A 25,020-nucleotide genomic window follows, 5' to 3' on the forward strand; every position below is an offset into this window, starting at 1 on the left:
AGGTCGACTCCAGGCCTCTCCCCACCTTGCGGAAGATGCAGAGGCGCTGGAACACCCAGGAGGCGCTCGGTGGGGACCAGAGGTGCCCCAACTCCCTGGGCCCCATGTTCCTGCATCTCCGGCCCCATCTGAGCTGCCCCCCCTGCAGCCTGCTACCCTCCAGGGGCCAGCCTTTAAGGCTTAAGGGGCAGCTCTCACCCACAAGGCCAAAGACAACAGACGTAGGTATTTTCAAGCGAAGTCTTTATTTGGAATACGTGTCACCTAGCGGGTCAACCATCCCGAAATAGCCAGTATTTACATCGTGCGGAGAAACACAAGAAGAGCCCCTTGAAGGCAGTCAGCTGAGCTCTGCTGGGGCCACTCGTCTCCCCCGCTTCACCTCTCCCCAGTCAGGGTCTCGGGGGCAGCCTGATGGGGGCCACGACCGCGGCTGGGAATCGGCCGTGACCTGCTGCGTCTTTTCCTGGGACCCTCTCTCCCCGCCTTACTGTGTTAATACGTTATACCGGTGCCCAAAGAAATGATGGGATTACGGGGCGCCGCCTTCACCAAATCCCCTGCGTTTGTCTGTCCCGCTTTGTGACTTGAGGGCTTCGGCGTAGCTTCGCGCAGGCCGGGCGCCGGGCTGACTTGCATCGCGCGCAGGCGACGCTTCTCCCCGGGCTGCTCTGGCTTCCCTGCCGAACGCACCTGGACTTGGACTGGCCTTCTGTCTCTCTCGGTCCCCCCGACACTGGCCCTGCTGTGCGTGGGGTGAGGGGCCGGAGACGGGGTGTGGGCCGCCCAGCGGCCTGGCTGCCCCCTGGAGCGGGCTCATCTCGAGCGGAGGGCTCCCTTCACCCCCCAGTCAAGGCCCTGGGACGAATCGCTCGACGACCTGGACTTGCCGGAGGTTCAAGTCCAGTCGCTGAGCAGAGGCCACAGAACAAGGACCTCCCTGCCCTGTGCAGTGCACACCGCCGTGATGGGGCCCTCAACAGCCACGGGCGGGGCTCTGCAGGCGCTCTGCCCCTTCCCTCGCCGCCCGCGGACCCGAGGCTCTCCCGGGGAGCTGTGAGCTGGGCCCCGTCCACCTTTTCCAGAGGCTGAATTAGAGTCTTCACCACTCCCCACACCCTTTTTTTCTTTTTAAAACAAAACATGCAGGCTGGGGGACCATTCTATCTTTCGTGTTATTTTATCATCTCCCCCGTCTTGGCTTGGCGGGTCCCCAAGTGGACCAACCCACGTTCCTGGCAAAGGACCTCCCACCAGGCAGACTCTTAAAGGTCACTTGGAATCTGTCTCTTAAATCCTGTCCTGAGAAGCAACTCTCCTCCCACACACAGATGTACAGAATCTGCAGTTCAAAACAAAATAAGAAGAAAATGCAAAAATCCCCCAGGCCTGCAATAGCTTCAGCTTAAGAAACACACTCCCACCCTTCACTCCATCCCTGGGGCACCGTCTCCTGCGCGCACACGGACCTGGGGGAACAAAGTCCCAGCAGTAAAGTAACTGCGTACAAGTCTCTAAGCCCAGATCTCCAGAGAGGGATTCTGCTGTGCTGGTCAGTTACTAGGAGATGCTGACCTGACACTGAATTGTGTATAATTTAGTCATTTTAAACAAAAGAAGAGCCAAACCACACAAACAAGATCTTGGAGGGTCACGGATGAGATGGTGGGTTGATCTTATCTTCCATCAGCCCTTTCTGCTCAGAGCTGGGAAGGAGTCGTGTCAACAGAGGATCAGGTTCATCACTTTTCCCAGAAGGCCTAAACCAAGGTGCTATCAGAGCAGGTCATTTCACTGCTGGAAAAAGCGGTCGGCGTCTAGTTTCAGAGTCATTTGAGTTCAAACACTCGGACTTCCATTAACGACAGACAGCCCTTCACCAGCAGTCACGTGGAAGAAGAAGATCTACTGAGAATTTCCACATGAATCAAACCTCAACCTACAACTCCCAGAAGGAAGCCAGGATCTCAGAGAGCACATACATTTTTAAGGGAGTTTTAAAAAAGGAACCCAAAGAGTTCACGTACAACGTGGAAAAGGATTCTGAAGATGCCATCAGGGGCTGTGCATCCTTAGGTGTTTCCTGTGGTCTGCAGAAACGGAAGGTTCAAAACAATACTAAAGATATTTGGTTTTCAATCATTCAGAAATTTTCTTCAAAGAAAGGTAATTACAGCTATATTAACATAGTCCCCTTCTTTTGCAAATCGAGAAATACAGATACATTTCAAATGTGATTCCTCATATAATTCTTTTAGTCCAAATAGCCAAAATGAGAACTTTTAATTTTATAAGCCACCAATTATTAAACACTAATAGTAAGTCATCTGAATGAGAAAAAGAATGACAAACACAAAATATGAAAACTTCTTTTCCAGCCACAAATGATAACGGAGGGTTGTGTGTGTATAAGAAACAGAAATAATAAAAGCATAATCAGCTGAACTCCAAAAGCCCTGGAAAAGCTCTTTTTGATTAGAGACTGTATTATTTACCTCAGAATACGCAAGTTTAAAAGCCACATTTTCAAAGTTACCATCCCCACACCTCCCCATCCCCGGAAGACTTATGTACAGGCTGGAATCCAGAAATTAAGGTTAGAAGTATAAATATTGATAATTTCCACCACATTTTCAGAACGCTTTTAGAGTGCTGTGATACAACAATTTAGAAGAAAGGAAGAGGGTCGCAGTTTGGTTGGTTTGTGATATACATAAGGTTCGGTAATTTCTTCCCTTTAGGGTCCTTCTCTTTCTCTCGAGGAATAAGCTGTAATTGGATTCTTTGGGTTAAAAGAAGTGTTAGATGGGACCAATAAAATGTAAGGGGAAGTCGGAACCGTTAAGATGTATGTACATGGATGATACACGTACGTGTCTATATGCATACGTATATACACACATGCCCTCCTTCATCTGCACTTAACAGGAATGCACACCCACGAGGGCCCCCAGGAGCCGCCCTCACTGAGTGCTACCAGATGACGCCCGTGGTTCACCAACTACAGCACAGTAAAGCGGCCTCTTCCCCACGACATCTTTCCTGGGAAAAACAGTTCCAGCCATTCCTGGCAGAGGCCTGGCCCATCGTCCCCGTGTGTTGTGAGAAGCAGAGAATCCTCTAATTTCACAGGAACCAAAATCTGGAAAGGAGTAACTAGGAGTAACAGGTAAGAACCAAGGCTGCGGGGAAATGTGCTTGAAAAGACTTTTCAGAACTGCTTGGATTCTGTGTTGTTTATTACCATCCAAATACATGAAGTTCTGATGAAATAAAATCATAAGGTACAGATAAAAACAGGCCATGAAAGCCCAGAGTTGTTTTAGGGCCAAACTGCAGACCACCCAATAGTTCACATTTTAGGAATTTGAAATGCCTAAAAATAGATAAGGTGGTTTCTGAAAAAGAGAGAGACAGAGAGAAGGAAAGAAGAAAGAAAAAGAAAAAAAAAAAGGAGAGGAAAAGGAGGGAGGGAGGAGACAAGAAACCATTCAGGAAATGTTAGCTCCCAAGAACGCCCGACTTAGAAAGAAGGGACAAACGCATAAAAAATGCATAAACTTTGCGCAGGTTAATGCAATAGTAAACAGGAGAATACATAGGCCTCGTAATACTTTTGTAATGGCATACATACAACGTCTCTAGCACTTTTGAAAACTATGCAGACACTGATTAAGGATGATTCTCGGTAAAAATACATATTTCTTTAAAGGGACGGGGTGGGAGGAGGGGAGGGGTGGTCTCAGGGCGGATCCCCACGGACGTACAAAGCTGAAACTATGTTTTTTGGTAATTCTAGTGGCTGTGGCAGCAAAAATTTGTCTTAAGGATGTTGGCTGGTTTTAAGAGGGTTATTTTCAAATATAACCGTACAGCTCTCTTTGTAAAAAAATCTTTGTGAAAAGTTAATTTTATTAACCCTGAAAAATGCCTATATTGACATCTCTTTCTAAGATAAACTAAAAGTAGCAGAGTTGTGAATGGGTAAGGGCTATATGCTTTAAAGCAAATGTGAACCCTCTTTGGGTTCCTCTCACACAAAGGGATACAGAGTCTTAAATACAATAAACTTCCTTAAAAATCTGCCACCTAACAATTGTTTACATCATAGAAAAATAGCGTTTTTGTAAAAAGAAATATAGTTACTTTGTTAAAATGGTCTATTTTAAACCAGCAATTATTTTTCATATAAAGAATTTCTAAACATCCATACAGGAAATAAAAATAGATAATACTGAGTGCAAAGCAGACAACATCATGTTTGCAAACGATCAAAGCATCTCATTGCCAGATAAATAACACTCTTGGTTCATCATGGTACAAGTCTGAATCTCTCGGCTTTATTCTCTGATGGCAAGTTACGTATACGTAAAGTGACTTCAGCAGAAGGCCAGACTGATGAGAAATGGATCATACATATGCGTTCACATTTCCCCAGAACTCAAAGTGCTGACACACTAGCAGTGGCCTGCATCCCAGACTCTGTGACACGAGCGGGGACCGCAGGCCACGGGGAAGCGAAGGGGGCTTTACGACATTCACGGTCCTTTTAAAAAATCATTCATTATATCATCCACATTTGAGTTTTCACATACAGCCAGATTAACACCAAATCCTTTACCAGCTTGGCTAAACCCATCATTAAGGAGGGTCTTTGTGACTCTTTTCTAAATACAGGTATTAACTCTTCGTGCCATAAAAACAGATGGTTTCAACCGACTACTGCTTTACTTCCACAGAGTGACTCTCTACGGCTGATGAGTTTCCTGGCGGCCGTGGGGACAGGATGTCACAGCGAGGGTCCCAGCTTCCTCCCAGGCGGCGGGGCTGAGGCCACCTCGGAGATCACTCTGTTAGCAGAGGACAGCCCCGCACTCCACTGGCGCGTCATCACACCCTCTCCACCCTGCTAGGGTCGTACGAATCTGCAAAAAAGAAAACGAAAGACAAGTAGCGGTATGTTCAGCTGGTCTGTTGTCTGTTTAAGCCTCAGACCAGAAATAAATATGTTTAGGGAACCAAGTCCACACGTGTAGAAACGTTCATTTTCAGACATCTCACCCATCTTATTGGTATTTTTTACTACGGAGTGAAAAGCTATCTAAACAGTCTAAAGGCTGTTTTAAAGGGACGTGTATGACCACTGCCTAATCGCAGATGGAAAATGGGAGTTGCTTAGCATTTTGATGGCCCCTTCCTGTTGTTCACAGTGGAACATAATTAACTTTAAATGCAACTCTTGTAAAGCAGCAGTGGCGCTCTCAGCTGGCGGTAAAGAGGATATTGTGTGCGCGTAAATCACAACTCTAAGGGAACCTTGCTGCAGAACGTGCGTCCTTGAGATCAGTGATGTCCCAGAAGGGCCTGAGGACCCCGAGACCCTGAGAGCTGGGCTGGCAATGACAGGGCTCCTGTCCCTGACCCGACAGCCGGCAGCAGGCCCTGGGAGTCTGGGCTGCCACGCTGATCCGTTCTACAGGCACACACACTGGGTCCAGGTGGCCTGGGTTTCCGAAACGGGACACCACACGAGAGAACAACAGTCCTAGACCGTCATTAGGGCTGTGGCTAGGCCCTCGGGGGCCACAGATCTCTGCGGCCCAGGCAAACCTGAGGCTTACGCGTGTGGCTCCCACGGTCGGAATTTCCTGCCACGGCAGCTCAAACGGTTCTTAAGTTCTCAAGAGAAAACACGTAGGAAACCTGGACGGGGGGTACAAGTCAGCAGTTACTACAGCTGTTGCAGAGCCATCTCTTCCCAAAGCCTCTGGACCACGTGCATCCTGGAGGCCACACAGAGGCCCGCCTCCTCCGGACACCTTCTCGATGCCCCATGATGTGTTTACGACAAGACCCCGCAACCGCGACGACTAAGGCAGCGTCTGTCGCGCTCGAGCCGCACGCCACAAGCCAGACGGGACAGGCTCTTCTCGTGGCAAGGAGTCTGCTCCTCTGTAAACATCTGCCGCACCGAGTGCCCCTCTGGCTGGAAGCTGAGTTCCCGCGAGTCAGCCGCCTTCCGAGGGTCCACACTTCACACCCACCGTGGCAGCATGGGTAGCAGCTGAGCCTACATCTCTGTGCTCAATCGGCCTCATCTTAGGTGGATCCGGAGGGACGCCCCGTGAGCAAAGACGCCCTTTTCGCCACTGAGGATGAGGCGGGCGGGCTCACTGCCGACAGCAGAGAGGCCTGGAGAGGCTGTGTGTCTATTAAGCCTCCAGTGACAGAGACCCCGGGCCCGGAGCAGCCCACCCGAGGGCAGGTGCACGGAGATGCCTCCACGGAACGAGCCTGCTCTCTGACCTCCACTGCGGAAGCTGAGGGCCCGGAGACAGGGGGCCACGGAGAGAATTCTGTAGAATAAGGGGCTCCCTCTTCAGATCATGGGGGGGTCGAGGTCCAGTAAAAATATAACGTGAGCCACAGCGTGTTATTTTAAAGTTTCCAGTAGCCGTGTTAAAGCAAACAAAAGGAAATAGGTGAAATTAATTGCAATGATGTATTTTATTTCACCAGATAAATCCAAAAGGTTATCATTTCAACAGGTGATCAAGATTAAATTATTGAGAAGTTCTAGATTTTGGGGGTGAATGTCTGTGAACTCTGGCGTGTGTTTTCCACTTGCAGCGCACCTCAATGTGGACAGGCCACACTGCAAGTGCCCAGGAGCCGTGTGTGACCAGGGGCTACCACACCGGCTGGCAGAGGTCCAGAGAACAGACAAGTCATCACCCTCGGTATCTGGAATCCTGGTTCCCATGGGCACCATTTCAGGTGAAGACAAATCACTAAGGCCCGCCCTCGTGGGTATTTCGAGTATGAACACCCTCAAAAGCTACTGCCCTTGAGGACGTGCTGACGCCCAGCCTTCTAACGGCATTATCTGGCATCATTAAACTGCCCCAGGTTCCCCACCGCGGGCCCAGGCAGACAGGCTCCCCCCACTCTTCTCCTGAACGTCTATTAGGAGAGCAGCCAGCTGAGGCTGATGGGACCAGCAGGTTCGGACACTGATGTGCCAGGATTACACGTCTCACCTGGAACAGAATCCGTTCGGCAGAGATGAAGTCTAGGACCTGAATTAGTTTTGAGCTGCTGACTTCTTAGCTAGAGCGCAAAAAACCACTAAAAAACGTTCACTGAAATGACCATCTTTAAGCTGAAGGCAAGTCTTTGATACAATGGGTGCACAACACAGATAATAAGGTTCTAGAAGGGTGTGTGTGTGTGTGTGCGCGTGTGGTTACAGATGTACACGGTATAATCTTGTTGGAAAATTCCAGAACAAAATCTGAACTTAAGTGGCCTGTGAGTTCAGGGGCAGTGAAGGGGGTCCGGCACGCTGGGGTGACAGAGGCAGGGGTTGGGCGGGGATGGAGATGATGACTCTCGTGCCTAAAATGATAAAATTCATCAAAAGGAAAGAGTCCAAAAGCTTGTGAGCAACAAGCTTTACTATGTCAATCAAAGACCTCTCAGAAGGACCGGCTTTGGATCCCGAGGCCAGGTGACCATCACCTGGAAGGCTGACGGGGTCACCTGAGCCACTGCACGTGTGTGAAATCGTGCCTGTGGGTCGTGCTATGCGGTCACTTCAGGAAGCTCGAGGTAGCTATGACCACGAGGAGCGCTCTGCCTTCCGATTTCTGGTCATCTTACTGTGTATCAATAACAAATGCACCAGATGGAGAGACAAGAAAGTAATCAAAATCTCGAACTGTCGGAAACTATAGTTAAAAAATATAATAATAAAGTCATGGGGGTGGGGTGGAGTTTGAATGGCTGGCTAAAATGAAAATCGACATTACCTAGGTGATTTCAGACACCCATCTGGCCCCATTCACGTGTCAAAAGGTCAGGCTACAAACTGAGGGGGTACTGAATTGAACTAGAAATTTTTTGTTACAACATATTCCCCGAAATACGTGGCCACGGACAGAGGCATAGCGATCTCTACAAACGGGTGTTTTCCTTATAACAGGATGTGTCTTACTTCAAAATCCTTATAATTCTCAGGAGCACTGACAAAATCATCGTGATTTGATAGATAAAGAAACGCCCTTTAGAAGCCTGTGATGATGTCCTTGTAACCAGCACTTAAAAGCCAAGGGGCCTGTTTTTGGTGGGGGGGAGGGTCTCATGCCACAGCCTGGCAAATCCCAATGGCTCACAAAATGGGCCACGGAGTACTTTCCACCGTGATGGCAAAGGCTCCGCATTCCAGGTATTCTCTTCCGCAGCAAAGACCAACTTTGTCAGCTCAGATGACCCAAGAGGGCCCTGACAAACGAGTTCTTTCGATCATGGATGCTGAGTGAGGGTGGGAGCAATGTTGGCTCGTAAGAACCACTCTGCATTTGTGGGAAAACCGAAAAAGTGCCAAGGAGATTTTTTTGTTTAACCAAAATTTCGGGACTCTTCCAGCTGAAACCAGTGATCTTCTCCGTCTCCTTTTAAACCCTTGGATTTCAAAACAGGAAGCAGAGCAGCGAGGGTTGGGGGTCACCAGGTCGGCGCAGCTAGTCAGATGGGAGGGCCTGGCTGACGAGGCTGGGCTGGGGTCGGGGTCCGGGGACAGCGCCGGAACACTGAGAAAGGGGCGCACTTCACCCTTCCAGCAGAAGGGTCCCTTCTAGTCGGTAGTTTATGATGTGGACTTTGAATTTCCTCTGATCACGGCTAGGGTATATGATTGATAATCCGCGGCGCCTGAAACAGATGCCAAGGGCTCTGTCGCCTGTTCCTGTCAGAGCCGAGAGGGAACAGGTGTCTGGGGGCACCGCTGTCACTGTCATGGGGACCTGCCTTGTGGTTCTACATGCTGAAGAAGGCTCAGGAGACACGTGAAGGTGAGAGGATGCAGGGCTCATGGGGCTGCAGGATGCTGCGGCCAGAGCCAGCTCCCCTGGGTCTTAGCCATCAGAGCGCAGGGGCTGGAAGAAAGAGGGCTGGCGGGTGAACTTCCAGGGGTAGGTGGGTACTGAGAAAAGCAAACTGCTAATTCTGTCTAGACCTCTCAAGTCTCAGGAATGGTGTGGTGGTGAAGACAGATAAAAATGGGGACAAAGGATTCTGCAAGAATCACGGGGCAGGGAGTTTATCGAATCGACTGGTACGTCTTTTCCCATTAGGTTAATAGAGCAACGAGGGTTATCTGGGTGAATGGCTATTATCTGGGAAGAGAATACAGAGTCCACGGTCTCCTACGAGACTGATCAAGGTTCCCGCACTAAAGCTGGAATACTTTCCTGATGTACCTTCACTGCTGGGGGACCCCAAGGTTGTTTATGTCTGGAATTCTACCTAGTTGCTTACATAGATAATTTCTATCAAGACTGGATCATTTAAAATACACTATAAGATCTTGCTTTTTAAGGAAAGCTTCTGGATGATTCTTGGTAAAATGAAGACTCTTTTGGCCCATAATTCACAGGGTCAGTTGCACCTTTTCTGCACCTGCAGGTTTCAGCATCCACCAACCTTGTGTTCCGATGCTCTCGGGACGTCGACTGAACACAACGCGCCCGCCCGCCTGCCCCGATCCTCACCTGGGCACCAGAAGTCCTGAGCGCCGTTCTCCTCCCTTTGTGCTGTCGGATGCCCGTCTTCTTCCAGCGGGGGGGCACCCTTGGGGTCAGAGAGCTTGTGCCTGGCGCTCAGAGCCCCGGGGCCCCTCTCGGCCTTCAGGTCCTCGGCCTCCTCCGCAGAGTCCGCGCCCCGCGAGGTCAGGAGCCTCAACCGAGACACAGAGCTCACCTCCTTCATCCTCATCAGGCGGTCGGGGTCTGCCCTCCGCGGGGGGGACGCCAGTTTCTCCTGTAAACTTTCAATCACTTTGGACGTGCTTCGGAGCCTCTTTTCGGAGGCTGTCAAATTTGGGGTCCTTTCTATAAAATGGAACAAGGTGGACCTGAAGGGTGGCTTTGTCCCCACGTCCTTGGGATGGAAGGGCCGGCACTCCTGGGGGCTGGGGGGAGGCTCGGGGGCCTTGCTGGGGACAGCCCCGTCCACGCCGGCGGGCTCGGAGGCCTGGGGAGCCTGCCGGGCGCTGCCCACTTCTCCCACAAACAGAGGGCTTTCGGTCCAGCCACACCTCCTCCTGCTGTAGAAGGCGTCGGCGGACGCGGCGGGGTCACACCGCCGGGCTGGGCCGGCCGCTGCGTCCCGCCTGCGGGCCTCAAGCCCGCGGGCGCCTCCCTCAGGCTCGGGGTCTTGACTCCGCCCCGTCCTCCGGGCGCCTGGCAGCAGGGACTCCACGGCCACCTCAATGCCCAGGATCCTGGCGGCCCTGGCTTGCAGGGACTCGTTTGGGGGGATTTCTAGTGCACTGACTTCCCCCGGAGACCCCGCTAACTGGCCGGCGCTCTGCTCCTGCCCCGGCGTTAGCCCCACAGACCTCAAGTCTGGCGCCGACAGGCCTCGGGCTTTGCCAGCCACGGACAGGGGGGCCCCCGTGGTCCCCCGCCCCCCACCGCCCGCCTTGGGCGCGCTGGCTGCGCTCAGCTCCGCAGCACTGAGCTCCCGACTCGGCGGGGGCGCCCTCGGTTCCGCTGCATCGGGCGGGGGCCCTGCTGCGGCATCGCTCGGCCCGGAAGACGCGGCTCGTCTCACAGGCCTCGGGCTGACGGCCGCCTCGGGCGCCCAGGCCTCGACCTCCCGGTCCCGCCCCTCCGCCATCCGGCTCCCGGGGGGCGACGGCCCTGCGGCGCGCCCGCTGCCGTCTGCCTGCCGGGGCCCGGGGGCCCAAGGCCTCGCCTCCTCGGCCCAGCTCTCGGGCTTGCCCTTGACGCTCCCCGGCCTGGGCCCCGGGTCCTCGGGTGCCCGGCCCTCCAGGAGGCCTGGGCGCGTGGACACAGGCTGGCTGCGGCCTCCCCAGGGCGGCTCTGTCTCACTGTCCTCGCGGCCGCTGCCGCCGTCCCGGCCCCCTTCCTCCTCCTGAAGCTCCTTGTTGAAACTTTCCAACTGGCTGATCAGGTCCCAGGGGCGGCGGCTGACGGGCTTCAGGAGGAACTGCCCAAACGGCTGTCTGCTGTTGCAGGGGCCTGTGGTCGCCCCCTTGACAACCTCGGCCCTGGGCACCGGGCTGCCTCCGCGGACACGGCCGTCCACGCGTGGCTCACCCGGGCCGGCCCTTGGTGCGGGGGCCTGGCTCCTGGGCGAGGAAGACCCTGAGATGGTGCCGCCGCCGCACGGGCTCAGGGGCCCCCCTTGGCCTTTCGGGGAAGGAGCCCCGGGCCTCTGGTTCTGGTCACTGGACGCCAACGCCACGTGCATCTGAACCTCGAAGGCGTCCAAACATCTTGGAGGCAGCGCGGTGTCGGGGGACCCTCCCCACATCTCCCCAGGGAGGGGCCGCGGGCTTTGGGATTCCTGGGTGAAGCTGGTCTGCGTTTGCTGGTCTCTGTACTGCTGCCCGGGCCACGAGCCAGGACACGCGAGCGCTCGGTGTTTCACAGGGTGTGGGAACCTGGGGTCGTCTGTTGGCTGGTCTCCTCCGGGGCTCCCCGGGTCTGATTTCTGGAGCTCCGTCCTCCCGGTCATGCCGCCCATGAGCGCCTGCAGCTCCAGGTCGGTGGAGGACAAACTCAGCAGACTCTGCTCTCGCAGAGCCACGCTCTTCTCGGGCCCAGGCCTTTCATCCACGTTCTGTTTTAAGTCATTGTTGTTCGTATCTGTAGCTGGCAGATGTGATTCTGTCTTAACTGGGATGGAAACCAAACAAAATATCGTCTCGCTCATTTTTTTCTTTGAACTTTTCTTGGTCTGCAGCCCAGCTTCGAACTTTCTGAGCTGGGTTTGTATCTCACAGGTACTCTCGCCCTGGGGGCTCGGGGAGGAGACGAGGCTTTCTGCGTGCACGTCCGGCCGCTGACTCCGAGTGAAGACGCAGGCGTCTCTGTGCTCAGCAAAGCCACCATCTTCTCCACCCCCGGGGAGCCGGTCCCACAGCCAGCTCTCGCTCCCCGAGGGGCCCCGAACGACAGCCTCCCGCTGCAGGCTTCCAGGCGCCGGCTCCGTGGCAGGGACAAGGCCGTCCAGCTTCACGTCTTCCCAGAACCCGTGGGGTCGGGCGAGTCTAATGTGTCGTATCCGTGGGTCGTCGAAGGGGATGTACAGGACGGAGCCGTCACAAGCCGTGGCGGGGCGGGGCTGTGGGAGGACCCCGACAGGAGAGCACGGGCTGGGCCCCAGCTCCTCCTCGGCTCCCCGGGGGCCCGAAGGGGGCTGGCCGCCGGCAGCAGCCTTCTCCACCGGCTGCCGCTGCGTGTGGCGGCCTCCGCCCTCGGGCCTCCGCCCTCGCGCCTCCCCCGGGCAGGCGGGTGCGGCGGCCTGCAGCGGCGACCGGTAGGAGGGCGGAGGCACGTACACCGGGGGCTCCAGGCCGGGGTCAGGCGCGCACGGCTCCTGCCTGGCGGCGTCGTTCGCCTTGGCCGAGGGGGCGGCAGCCGAGTCCGGCTGCCGGCTGTCCGCGTAGCTGCCGTTTTCCCCGCCGGCCCTGCAGTGTTGGCGGGAGCCGTAAGATGGAGGCTTGAGGGGTCTCCCAAACCGAGGCCGCGGTAAGGGGGCCGAGGAGCCGCCCTTCTCGGGGTTCCTGGTGGCTTCCGAATCGCGAGCACCGAATGAAGGCTGAAATGCCACTTGAGGGACACCTGGAAAGTGCCCGTCGCTCAGAGGGATGGGAATCTCCACGCAGCTCAGGCTCTCGGGGGAAAGAACCCTCGGCAGCGAATGGGATTTCTCGGAGGTCAAGCCGTGGCCTCCGAGCACACACGGGTACAGGTCTTGGAACAGCTTCTCCCCGACGCCAGCCGGCATCTGCCCCCCTGGGTTCCGTGGCTGGGCCTGGCCTCCGACGCGGACGCTCTGCCATCTGGCGGGACCCGCCAATCCCAGCCCTTCCTCGCAAAGTGCCTTCCTCATCACGTCCTCGCACCTTCCGCCAGCCTCCCGGGGCCCCTGGGTGGCTTGCGCGGGCGGGCTGGGGGCCCGGGCCGGCTCCTCGCGGGCTTCTTGCTCCCTCCTCCGGTAGGTATGGCTGCGGCTGGCCGGGGGCTGCTGGCGGAGCCTGCGAGACAGAGAGGCACGCGGTTACGCCAGGGAGGACGTGCACGGGGAGCCTGCCTGGGCCGTGACTGCTGAAAACCACACCCTGGGCCTTCCCTGGCGGCGCAGGGGTGAGGAGTCCGCCTGCCAGTGCGGGGGATGCGTGTGTGAGTCCTGGTCCGGGAAGATCCCACATGCCGCGGAGCAACTAAGCTTGTGCGCCACAACTACTGAGCCTGTGCTCTAGAGCCCATGAGCCACAACTACTGAGCCCGTGCCACAACTACTGAGCGTGTGTTCTAGAGCCCAAGAGCCACAACTGCTGAGCCCACATGCCACAACTACTGAGCCCATGTACCATAATTACTGAGCCTGTGCCCTAGAGCCCACACGCCACAACTACTGAGCCCATGTTCTACAACTGCTGAGCCCGTGCACCACAACTACTGAGCCTGTGCCCTAGAGCCCACACGCCACAACTACTGAGCCCATGTACCATAATTACTGAGCCTGTGCCCTAGAGCCCACACGCCACAACTACTGAGCCCACGTTCTACAACTACTGAGCCTGTGCACCACAACTACTGAGCCTGTGCTCTAGAGCTCATGCGTCACAACTACTGAGCGTGCGTGCTACAACTACGGAGCCCGTGCACCACAACTACTGAGCCTGTACTCTAGAGCCCATGCACCACAACTACTGAGCCCGTGCACCACAACTACTGAGCCTGTGCCCTAGAGCCCACATGCCACAACTACTGAGCCCGTGTGCTACAACAACTGAGCCAGTGCACCACAACTACTGAGCATGCGCTCTAGAGCCTGTGAGCCACAACTACTGAGCCCGTGCGCCACAACTACTGAGTCTGTGCTCTAGAGCCCAAGAGCCACAAATACTGAGCCCGCGTGCCACAACTACTGAGCCCATGTAACACAACTACTGAGCCTGGTCTCTAGAGCCCGCACCCACAACTACTGAGCCTGTGCCCTAGAGCCCACATGCCACAACTACTGAGCCCGTGTACTAAAACTACTGAGCCGGTGCACCACAACTACTGAGCCTGTGCTCTAGAGCCCATGCACCACAACTACTGAGCCCACGTGCTACAACTACTGAGCCCGTGCACCACAACTACTGAGCCTGGGCTCTAGAGCCCATGCACCACAACTACTGAGCCCGCGTGCTATAACTACTGAGCCCGTGCACCACAACTACTGAGCCTGTGCCCTACAGCCCAAATGCCACAACTACTGAGCCTGCATGCTACAACTACTGAGCCGGTGCACCACAACTACTGAGCCTGCACTCTAGAGCCTGCGAGCCGCAACTACTGAGCCCGTGTGCCACAACTACTGAAGCCCACGCGCCTAGAGCCCGTGCTCTGCAACACGAGAAGCCACCGCAGTGAGAAGCACATGCACCGCAACAAAGAGTAGCCCCCGCTCACCACAACTGGAGAAAGCCTGCATGCAGCAGTGAAGGCCCAATGCAGCCAAAAATAAATAAAATTAAAAAAAAAAAAAAAGCAATGGACTATAAAACAAAAACACACTCCCAACCCCAGCACTCGTCGACTTGGAAGAAGCCACGGCCCACGAATAAGGGCTGGAAGGCAGCCAGCTGTTCTGCCATTGCGCGCCTAGCGACAGGCTGCGCTCAAGAACTTCAGGACTTCGCACGCACGTGAGCGAGGCCAAGCTCAGGGCTCTGAAATGCCCGAGGGGACCGGGCTTCCGGAGTGTGGCCCTGGGCCCTGGATTCCATCCCCAGCTCAGGCGGGACGGCTGCTTGCTCTCTGGGGGCGGGTCTGGGAACCCGCGTCGAGTGTGGGCAGGAATCACGAGGGGGCCGCTCAGGTGAGGACCCTGGGTCCCAGTCCAGAGGCTGACTCAGCAGGCCTGGGTGGGGCTCCATCAAAAGGCACTCCTGCCAGGTCCCTGGGTGCTGCCTGTGCTGTGGGTCCCAGCACCCCCGCCCAGCACCATCACTGAGGGCGGGCGTCAACCATGAGCGCACGGCAGTCGGGGGACCCCGCCTCCCCACGCCCGTAGGCAGTACCCCAGCTCCAGCCCGTGAGAGTCTCCGAGGCAGGCGGGCAGCCAGGCACCGCGTCTCTCCGCGGCCCCCAGCTCTTCCCAGCGTCTGGATGAGACGGAGGCTCCAGCAGAGTTCCCACACCTCCCCGAAGGTAACAACCACCCACTGGGCTCATTAAATATACACATTATCAATGTCCCTGCCCCTGAAAGTTCAGATTCAGTAGCTCCGGGTTAGGGTCCGGTGTCTATTGTTACCAAGCTCTCTGGGCATCTTGTCTTCAGGGGACGTGGAAACATGCTCGGGCCACCTTCTGAGACTGAGGGGCTCTGCTCCGGAGAAGAGCCCTCTGCCAGGTAACAGATGCTGGCACCTGCGGCCGGCCAGCTCCAGGCTGTGGCCCACCGCCCGGCTGGGCGTCAGGGTTTCCCTGTGACCCTTTAAACCATACCACCGCCCAGGGCCCACCCCCAGACAGGGGATCTCATCAGTGCCGCCAGGAGCCCGGGCCCAGATATTTCAAAACCTCCTCAAATGACTCTGGCAGCCCGAGTTTAGAGCTGCTCTACTGCAGCTGAAGGAAGGATCTGAACACTGCTGAACTGTGCAGAAATATTAAGCGACTGCCCACGAACCCACAGAGACCAGGACTGTAACACAGAAAACCCATGAGGCGGAAGGAAGCCTGGGGCGTTCCCCTACCTCGATTAACCACGGGCTAAGCAAGAAAGGTTCCAACTCTACAAGTCCTGATTGCTTTTTAAATTATAAAAGTAATACGCACTCATTGTTGAGAATGTGGAAAAATATAGGAAAGTACAAACCCCAAAAATCGCTCGTAGTCTTTATACCCAGAGACGGTCATTTTGATGTATATCTTCTGGTCTGTGTGTGTGTAAGGATGTGGATTTTCAAACAGCCTTAGTGTTGATCTGCCTTCTGGTTTTACGTCAACATTCCCCAACATCTGCAGCGCAAACGACAGCCAACACTTACATAGTGGTGACAGTGTGCTAGGTCCTTACTGAGTGCTTTCCTAACTCATTGAAGCTTCACCAGCACCCCTCCGAGGTAGGAACTGCTGTCAGTCCCATTTTACAGAGGAGGAAACTGAGGCACAGAGAGTTTGAACAACTCTCCCAAGTCACACAGCTTGCAAGTGGTGGGAAAAGAATTCAAACCCAACAAATGTGGCCATAAAGCCCAGTTAGCCACCATGTTTCACTTCTTCCAGCGTCATGACAAATCCCTCACGAGCACAGTTTCAATGGGAGAATAGCAGTCTATCATGCGTACGTGCTTTATTTAACCATCATGCGGCTATCAGACATCCACGTAGCTTACGTTCTGAAACACTTCTGAGAAACTCTATTCACCAACACTAAGCAGGTCCCAGGTTATTTAGAATCAATCTGTAGAAAAGGAAGCGGCAGATCAGGGGTCATGCTATCCCTGTTGTGCAATGTGACCTCAGATCGGTCCGGCCCGTTTAGGCTCGTCCCACCCGCAGCGTGGAGCAGAGCTGGCCCTGCCGCACTGTTCCCGTGTCCGGCTATCACAGCCGATGTGTTTCCTTACTAGACAAGTGCAAGTAATCTCTCATTTTTTTTTTTTTTTTTAATGTGCTTATCGGCAAACGTCTGGAGGGACTGAAATCCTGAGGCGCGATTTGTCCACGTTCGGGCCACGAGCATAATCAGAGACAAACCAAGAATGACACAAACAGGACAAGGATATAAACAGGCTGTAGTTGCCTACGCCAGGAAGGGGGCCAGTTTTCTTCCCCGCCCAAAAATGTTCCGTTATCACCTTAACTTTGTCAAAGCTGCCATTTGCAACTGATCAAAACGGCTGGGCATTCTAGGCAAAACTTTCTTCTATTTGCACAATACAGCAAAACCCCAGTTTCAAGAAAACACAGATCCACCCGGAGAACTTTAAATAATCTATTTTAAAGAGTACACATGACAGAGAAAACTTTTATATGAAGCAATTATTTCACAAACATCTAGTTTGTACCTAGTCTGAGCCTGGCTCTCACAGGCACACGTGGCCCACGCGGTGACAGTTCTGGTGAATTTCTCCTTCAGACAAGTTATCAAGTCGGATATCTACTGGCTTCAGCGTATGACGTCCATTAACAGCTAAAATGTATGCCACTTCACATGGCTTCAAAGCCAAGAATGTGTTTTCCGGTACCTTTGAGGAAATAAGCTGAGATCAAATTTTTCTTTTTAAAAAATGAGACTAATAATTTATATTTTACAAAAGGTTAACAATGGGACGTTTCACAAAAAACATGCTGAACGCGTTAATACGGGGTGGGAGAAAGATAAGGAAAGCCAAGTGGCGTGTGAGAGCCCAAATAAACGGTGTCGACAAGGTCAGTGAGACAAGCAGGGTCTTTGTACAGAACCCCTGGGAGAACAGGTCAGAGAGGAGACAGAAGCCACACCTGCGAGCAGCTCCCTGAGTATCAGAAAAGAGACACGATGACGACAGAACCACTGATCGGGGTGTTTGGAAAATCTTTGAAACATAAACATGTGAAAAACAACATGTCTATAGGAAAAGAGGCAGATCTGTTTGCTGAAGGTATAAAGGCTGATGATGAAAAAAGTGAGGAGAACTTTCTGTCTGTTCACATGACATTTTCAACCGCAACAGGAAATCCCACCATCCTTTTTAAAAGGAAAGCCTACTTAGAAGGGCAGCAGGGGCCACGGTTTTTAACCATGGTTGCACCCACTGCAGGATTATCCCCTCCACGGTCCTCAGAGCTGCACCAACCTGTGATCGCCTGGGCTCAATGCAGCCTAGCTCTGTGCCTGATACCCCACGGGCGGGGGGAGATGCCCTCCTCCCTTCCCCACAAGATCCTAAATCTGGTCCCCCAAGGGCAGCCCCCAAAGGCTCGTCTTCTCTGTGGAGGTCGGGAGGCCCCACCGAAGTGGTCCCCAGTCCAGTGACTTCTTCCCGTTGGCAGGGCCACCACCCTAGCAGATGCTGGTGCCGCCCCATGACCTTGAAACCCTGGTGTCACTTCCTTCAGAAGCCACGCCCTCTTCCAGATGGGAGGGTCAGTCTTACCCAGGAGCACAGTCTGAGCATAAGGGTAGTACACATCCCTTAAAGGACCTCCCACCCCGTGAAGGAGCAGTGCTTTCCTTCTAGGTTGGCAGGGGCACTGGGGCATCTCTTTAGAGGGACTCAGCGCCAGCAGCCCAGTGCTGGGTGTCTGGCATGTTTCTGGGACGCGGTCAGCTATCTAGTGCTACAGAATTTCCTCCCCAGTCCTCTCTGGGCCTGGAAGCCTGCAATTTCACTCTCCAGCGTGCCGTGGTATATTCAGTATACTACACTGTGTGACTAACCCTCTGACTCAGGGTAACAGATAAGCTAATTTTGGAAAGGGGAGCTTTAAGGTCAAGAAGAGATCACGACTAAGGTTTAGAGGTTAGCACAAATTAAGATCAGTCAGAAGAGACAAAGCTGCTCTGGGAACATAATGGACAGATCACTATTCAGCCAACGGCTCAAGGTGAACAAGAACTGCAAGTTGCACTGGCACAGAGGTAACTAAGAGACACACAACTGTCGGGTCAGACGGCGAATGTACTGTTACGCCTGCTTTCCACAATGTCGCGATGAGTGAGTGCAAATGATAAACACTACAGAATCAGCTGAAATAAAGGACCAGGGAGACTATTTCAGGAGGTTACTATTTGGTTTGTTTGTTTTTTTTTTTTTAAATACACACACTTAACAATGGGTCTGGAAGAGGAAGCATGATAAATGACAGGACTGATGAATGATGCTAACTTTAGCGTATGCGGGAGGGGCGGGGCAGGAGGACAGTCCAAAGCACTCTAGGTATCCACACGGACAGGTAACTAAGCAGACCCACCCGGGAAACACGTCTGCTGACGCAGGGGATGGAAGGCCCTCTGAATCTGGTCCTCCACCCGGGGGTTTGAACGCCTGAGCCCGGGTCCAGGGCCCACAGAGATGAGCTCAGGATGGGCAGCGTCCCTGGGCAGGGCTGGCTATCAGCCCGCGTTGCCAGCAGTGGACGCAACTTGCTCCGTGGCGGCCGGCAGTTTTCTGCACCATCTTCGGGAGGACTTCAAGAGATTTTTGATTCTGCGAGGTCTGGTGAAGACCTTTTATCCAAGTGACCTAAGTCAGAGGCCCCGCCCAAGAGGCCCTGCTGCGGGGAGGGGCGTTTAGGGTCGTTGCTTGCTTTTTACAAACCAGCGCCTGGAGCTGCAGTTCTCGGGGATACACGTGGGGCAGACGCGGTCCCCTCCCTCCCAGATGTGGGACCCTCCCCCCAGTGGCTGGGCAGCTGCCCTGCACTTACTCTGGGTGACCTGGCCCCTTCTGACGGATTTCCCAGCTTCAGGAAGAAAGGGCTGAAGTGGGGAGAAGTGGGATGAGAAGACAGGGCCTGTGGTCGGGTTGCCGGGAGCCTGCGGCGGACCCCCAAGGAGGGCGGCTCCCGGCGATGGAGCTGCCGAGGCGCCCCTCAGTGGCGCCACCAGGGGCCGGGGTGGGGACGCTGCCCCGAGTGTGTGGGCGTCTCCTGGGGCGCTGGACGGCGGGGGGTCCAGACGCCTGCAGCAGGGCTTCGTGGCCACATCCTCGGCAACACGCCTCACCTCCCCTGGCCTGACTCCTCCCCTGTCCAGTGGGAGGTCCGAACGCCTTCCTTTTCAAGCTTGTTGGGAGGATTAATGAGATAATACATTTCAACTGTTTGGCAGAGTGTCTAACATACGAACCCCCTGTTTTTAGCTACTAGTACCATCATGACCCCCATTAAAAGCAATTCTCAGCAGGGGGGATCCATTTGGAAAGTCTTCGCCTCACATGGTACACGGAGCGGGTGAGGGGCACGCAGGGAAGAGACAAGTGAGTGTCTGCCCTCGAGTGGGGTTACTGTAGACCCGTACTGTCCTCTCCTAAGCTGTAATCAATGGGCCTGCACTGACTGACATAACAAGACCCTGACCCTCCGGCCAGGCTCTAAGGGAGGGTCCGTAACAACGATGTCCAGCCAACCAATATCTAGTCTATTCAAACAAAGCAGGAAGAGCAAGCTGGGGCCCATCTTCTCTCTCATGAATCCACTAGGTAAGGCAGATTATTCCAGAATTTTCCCCGTGTTCTCGTAATAAGGACGTATCCTTATGGATATATATGGGTGTTTCCTCACCTACTAACTAACCCAGTCCTCTGGCTAAAGAAGGAACTCGTCACCAGCAAGTCTCCTCTTGGTGATAACGTTGCTGCCAAGACAAATGGAGCTCTTGGCTGTGCTGCTGATGTCTTCCTCCTCCTCCCCACTGTTCTCCCTGAAGTCTCATGTTCAAAGGGTCCAACCTGATTCTTCTTGGGAAAACATGGTGACGGGAGAGCAACATGGGAGCGCGTGCAGGGAGAGAACCAGCGTCCGGGCTTCTGGGAGCTGACACTGCTGATGAACAAAAGCAAAGTGCCTTGGAAGAAGGGTTTACAACAAGACAACGGGGAAATCGGAGGTCTGGAGCTTCACGTGCGCTGATGAGCGCTCCAGCTCACACAGCCCATACTTTGCTCTGTGAAGTGGTCAAACCAACAAGGCCTAACACTTAGGAGACGAAGCAGCAGCTACAAGACAAATGATGTTTGTGGAAGTGTAATTCTGTACAGAGAAAGAGATACATGGAAACAGATGTTAAACTCGAGGCGTTCCTTTTTTGGAGAACCATTATAAGCAGGATATGATGGGAGAGAAGCTTAAAAAGCCTCTGCAAAGGAACTGTTTACCATACCCAGTAGCACCACCTAGAACGACGTCCACTGAGCCACCACTGGAAGGCTCCCCAGACGAGGCCCCACACCCCACATCAGAGACCCTCTCAGACTGCTGAGTCTCTAATTAGCTATGACTGCGCTGACGACAGGACATAATTACAAGCTATTCTCAGGATTTCTGGGGCTGAGCAGAAAAGAGCTTATTGTGGTACAACTTTCAGGTTCAGACCTCTGCTATGTTACGTTACTTTACAGCTTCCTCTGATTATAGCATTTCAAAGGAAACACAGTAAGGAAACAGGGAATGCCTGATAACAGTGTTTCACAAGTTTAATGGTAGCCGAGTATTATTCAGTGATGGCTACTTGCATTTAAGCATGCAGTTTCCTCCACATATAGATAACAGCTAGCTTTTCTCCTGTGCGCGTTTCCTCTGTTTCCCCTCAATCTTTGTGTGTGTGTGTGTGTGTGTGTGTGTTGGCAAGCACACCCTGCAACAAGGCAGTATGTGCAGAAATAGTTAAACTTGGTACAAACTGATGAACTGGAAGTCTACTCGTTATAAGCTTTGAGCACAGATGTAAATACCAGCTTTCAGAAGCATCCTTTTCATGTTGCCATGGGGAGGACAGAGAGGCCACAGAGAAGATGCACACAGTTAGTATCTGCTGTTGGTTATACGGCCAAGATTAGGACACAACAAAAGCCTAGCATTAAATCATCTGACATCTAGAACGCTGTCTGCAGTTTTACAGACATCCTGGGTTTCCCTGCTATGTACATCCTCGGTTTTCCTGCTACGGGAATACTGTAGTGACATTTGACGTGACCTGTGAGTTTTCTTCTGTACCACGTGGGTGACTCACACAGCCAGTTTCATCACCCCAGTCCGGTCCCTGAGACCATCTAGGAGTGGTTTAGCACCCAGGTGAACACCCTGCGGAGTGAATGACTCAAGGGGGACGTGCCAGGGCTTTAGGGTTCCTAAACCAACGGTCTGGGAAGAGAAAAGAAAATATGTGTGGGGTGCACGGTCAGCCCCGCGCCCACCCTGGCCTGGAGAGCGGCCTCATCCGAAGCCTTCCGCCCAGAGCGGGTGAGGCCCGGACACCCACCACCGTCCAGCCGCCCTGCCCTGGCCAGCCTCGCGTGCTGACCGCCGACCAGAACAGGGCCGCAGGCTCACCATGCCCAAGGCATCTCTGGCTGCCCCAAACTACACGTACCTTCTCTCGGAAATTTAAACTGAGACCCAAGGGCGGAAGTCGGCGGGGGCTCTGGAGGCAAACCTCTGCCTCCACGTGGGACTCAAGTCCCGGGGAGCCCAGGTTAGCGGGAAGTGGGAACTGCTGGTGACGTCAGTGGAGGAGCTGCAGTGCAGGGAGACGCAGTGACAGGCGACACCTCGGGCGGAGAGGGTCCCGCAGGGACGAGCCACAGCCTGGAGAGACCCGGGCTAATGGCCCATCTTGGGCCCAGCTTGCTCGTCCCTCATCGGGTGAGGCCGCCAGTCTTCGTGTCCTGCGGGCCAAGCCCCCGTGGTATCCTCACACCTCCCCCTTCACGCAGGTGCCTCTGGTTCCCTGCACCCGGAGAAGCCACAAGGACGGAAGCTTTCCCGCCAGGGACCAGGCGGCCCCCGGGAGTTCTGCTGAGCCTGTGACTGTCCCCTCCCCACCCGTCCCCCAAGGTTGGCATAAACGAAGCCACCAAGGCCGCGACCTCAGAGCTGGGGTCGACAGTGCAGGTGACGGGGCCGCACAGCCAGGGTCTGTGCTTTACACGCTCGTCCAGTCTCCAGCCCTGAGAAGGTCAGTCCCGGCAACACGCGGGACGCAGCTTTGGACAGCAGTGACTCTAATTATCGCGCTGGATAAACGGTCTCCCCACTTGAGCCGAAGGGCTTCTCAGCAGGTTCAGCCGGTCCTGCACCCCTCCTGCCTCCCCAGGAGCTCAGTATCGCTCGATCCAACAACAGCGACAGCTCAGAGCACAGCCTCTCCGCCCACTTAGGAAGCGTGGCTCCTGCATTTGGGAACCTAGTCAAGGCTCCAAATCTGTCCTGTGTTCCTCCCCGCCTTTTTTTTTTTTTAACATTTTGCTGCATATAACCAGCTCATACACGAGAAACTCTAAGGTGATGTGAGTTATCAATCCTATCGTTCTTCATTCTCACCCGGGAACCCTGATGTTCCAGCCACGCCCAGATGACGGGCGACACTGCTCCCCACCTACGTGGCCCCGGCCTGTGTGCGCAGGGCGGCGTCATTACCCGGCTCTGACCAGGGAGCACAGATGCCATCCCTACACAGCTCCCCAGACAGGAAGGGGCTCGGCGGCGCGTGGGAGTTGCTACCCCCGCCCACGGGCAGGGAGTGCAGGGGAGGACGTGAGGATGGCCCAGCACAGACGACGGGCCCCGCCAGGCACAGTGTGGCCAGGCCCGGTGCTGCTGTGGCGCGAGCCGGGCTTCCCTCCACGCCAGCACTGAGTGCGTGGCCATTGCAGAGTCACTGACGTTCTCTGAGCTTCAAGCTCTTGGCTATAAAATAACGACATTGCTAACATGCCTACCTCTCCACCATTCCACCAGAATAAAACAAAGCAGTCTCCTTTCGGCCCCTGTGGCCTCTTCCAAACTGCTCTGAGCCCCCCGTCCCCAGGAGGTCCAGGGGTGCTGCGGACCTGCCTGTGGTGAGGGCACTCTCTAGGGCAGATCTCACCCCACCGAGGAACTGTAGGATGAGGGGCCCCTGTGCTGCTCCCCAGTCACCCTGATGGCTTGGAGTTGGACAGCGCATCCTGGGCCCCAGCGGCCCCCCAGACCCGGAGGCCAGCCCGGCAGGGTCACAGTGGGGACCAGGCCAGGTGCAGGAGCATGGCTGCCTCGCCCCGTGACTAAAGGCTGGGATCTAGCTGCGCGCCACTGATGCGCCCCGACTCAGAATTAAGCTTTAACTGTTAGCATCTATTTATTTCCTCTCAAGGCACGCTTCTCCCGAAAGGGAAACGTAATCCGCTCCAGCCTACCTTTCCGTCTGCCTCCTCTTTCCAGTTCTCTACTGGCCACTAAAGAAAGAAAACGTCTTTTCACTTCAAGCCAGGAAGCTGGGCAGCGGGTCTCTGAGGCACGGGGCGCTGGCATGGATCTCTGCAAACATGAATGCGTTTTCTCTTTCTACCCTACAAGGCAACCTTCAATCCAAAAGCACCTCGACACCTCCCAAGTTAACCGGGCAGCCTCAGAACCGGGGGGGAACGGCCAGATCGCTCAGAACTCTGTCGACAGGCAAAGACGTCCCAGCGCTGCTCTCAACCCAGCTGAGCCCTTCACTTGTGACAGAAAGAAAGGTGCCTACAGGTCTGAGGGAGGCTGGGATGGAGGGCCTTGAGGTTCCCAGGCCCCCGTGATCACACAGGGCTAGGGAATCCTGAGCAAGCTGTGAACGGGGCTGGGAGCCTCACTGCCCACGCGGAATCCTCCAGGGGATTCTGCTGCTTCCCGAGCGGGACCCAACTCTGATCTCTGATTCAGCCCTTTGGACTGGGATGGACCCCACTCGTGGCACGTGTGCAGGGATTCCAAGGCCATCGTCTTCACCTCGTTAGAAACTAAACCTTCTGCTTCTCAACAACTGTTACGAGGCTGGGTGGATGAACTGAATCCCTGGGCTTATACTGGACACACTGTGTGCCCAGCATGTAGCAAGCTCTGCAGGAAATGCAGAAGGGGGAGCAGGGCACAGCCTCGGTGCCCTGAAATCCAGGGCGGAAGGTGCAGGTGTACTCGGCACAGAACCAGAAGCACAGGAGGCGGGGTGAGACCCAGAACGCGTTTGTGCAGCAGCAGCAAAGGCTGTCCTGGCTCTCGGACAACATACCCACAATCACCCTCCTCCAAAACCCACGGTGGGCATGCTTTGCAGGGAACAGGGCTGCAAAGGCAGTAGTGGACGTAAGGGCAGGTTTTGAAGGGCAAGGTTAAAAAAAAGCAGCTTCAAGCCCTTCTCCATCCTGGGCGCCCTCCTGAACCCGCCCCATCAGTGACAACCTCGCCCTCCACAGAGAGGCAGCTCTGACTTGGCAACACAAACCTGCTCCTACTCCACTGGGCGTGAGGAGGGGCCCGCCCCCTT

General features: G+C 54.7%; 1 protein-coding gene across 6 annotated transcripts in view; it reads right to left on the minus strand.

The window, feature by feature from the left end:
* Positions 1-226: 226 nt before the first annotated feature.
* The window catches only part of JCAD (junctional cadherin 5 associated), a 74,819-nt gene continuing 50,025 nt past the window's right edge, over positions 227-25,020 (minus strand). For all 6 annotated transcript variants that reach the window (XM_067705436.1, XM_067705403.1, XM_067705410.1 and 3 more), the window contains 2 exons: positions 9,552-13,069; positions 227-4,925 (listed from right to left, as the gene is read on the minus strand). In XM_067705436.1, coding sequence (XP_067561537.1) covers positions 4,891-4,925; positions 9,552-13,069 — 3,553 coding nt within the window. In that variant the 3' untranslated portion in view covers positions 227-4,890. The remainder of the gene's footprint in view (positions 4,926-9,551; positions 13,070-25,020) is intronic.

The sequence above is a fragment of the Pseudorca crassidens genome, chromosome 1, assembly GCF_039906515.1.
Source record: "Pseudorca crassidens isolate mPseCra1 chromosome 1, mPseCra1.hap1, whole genome shotgun sequence".
Lineage (NCBI taxonomy): Eukaryota > Metazoa > Chordata > Mammalia > Artiodactyla > Delphinidae > Pseudorca > Pseudorca crassidens.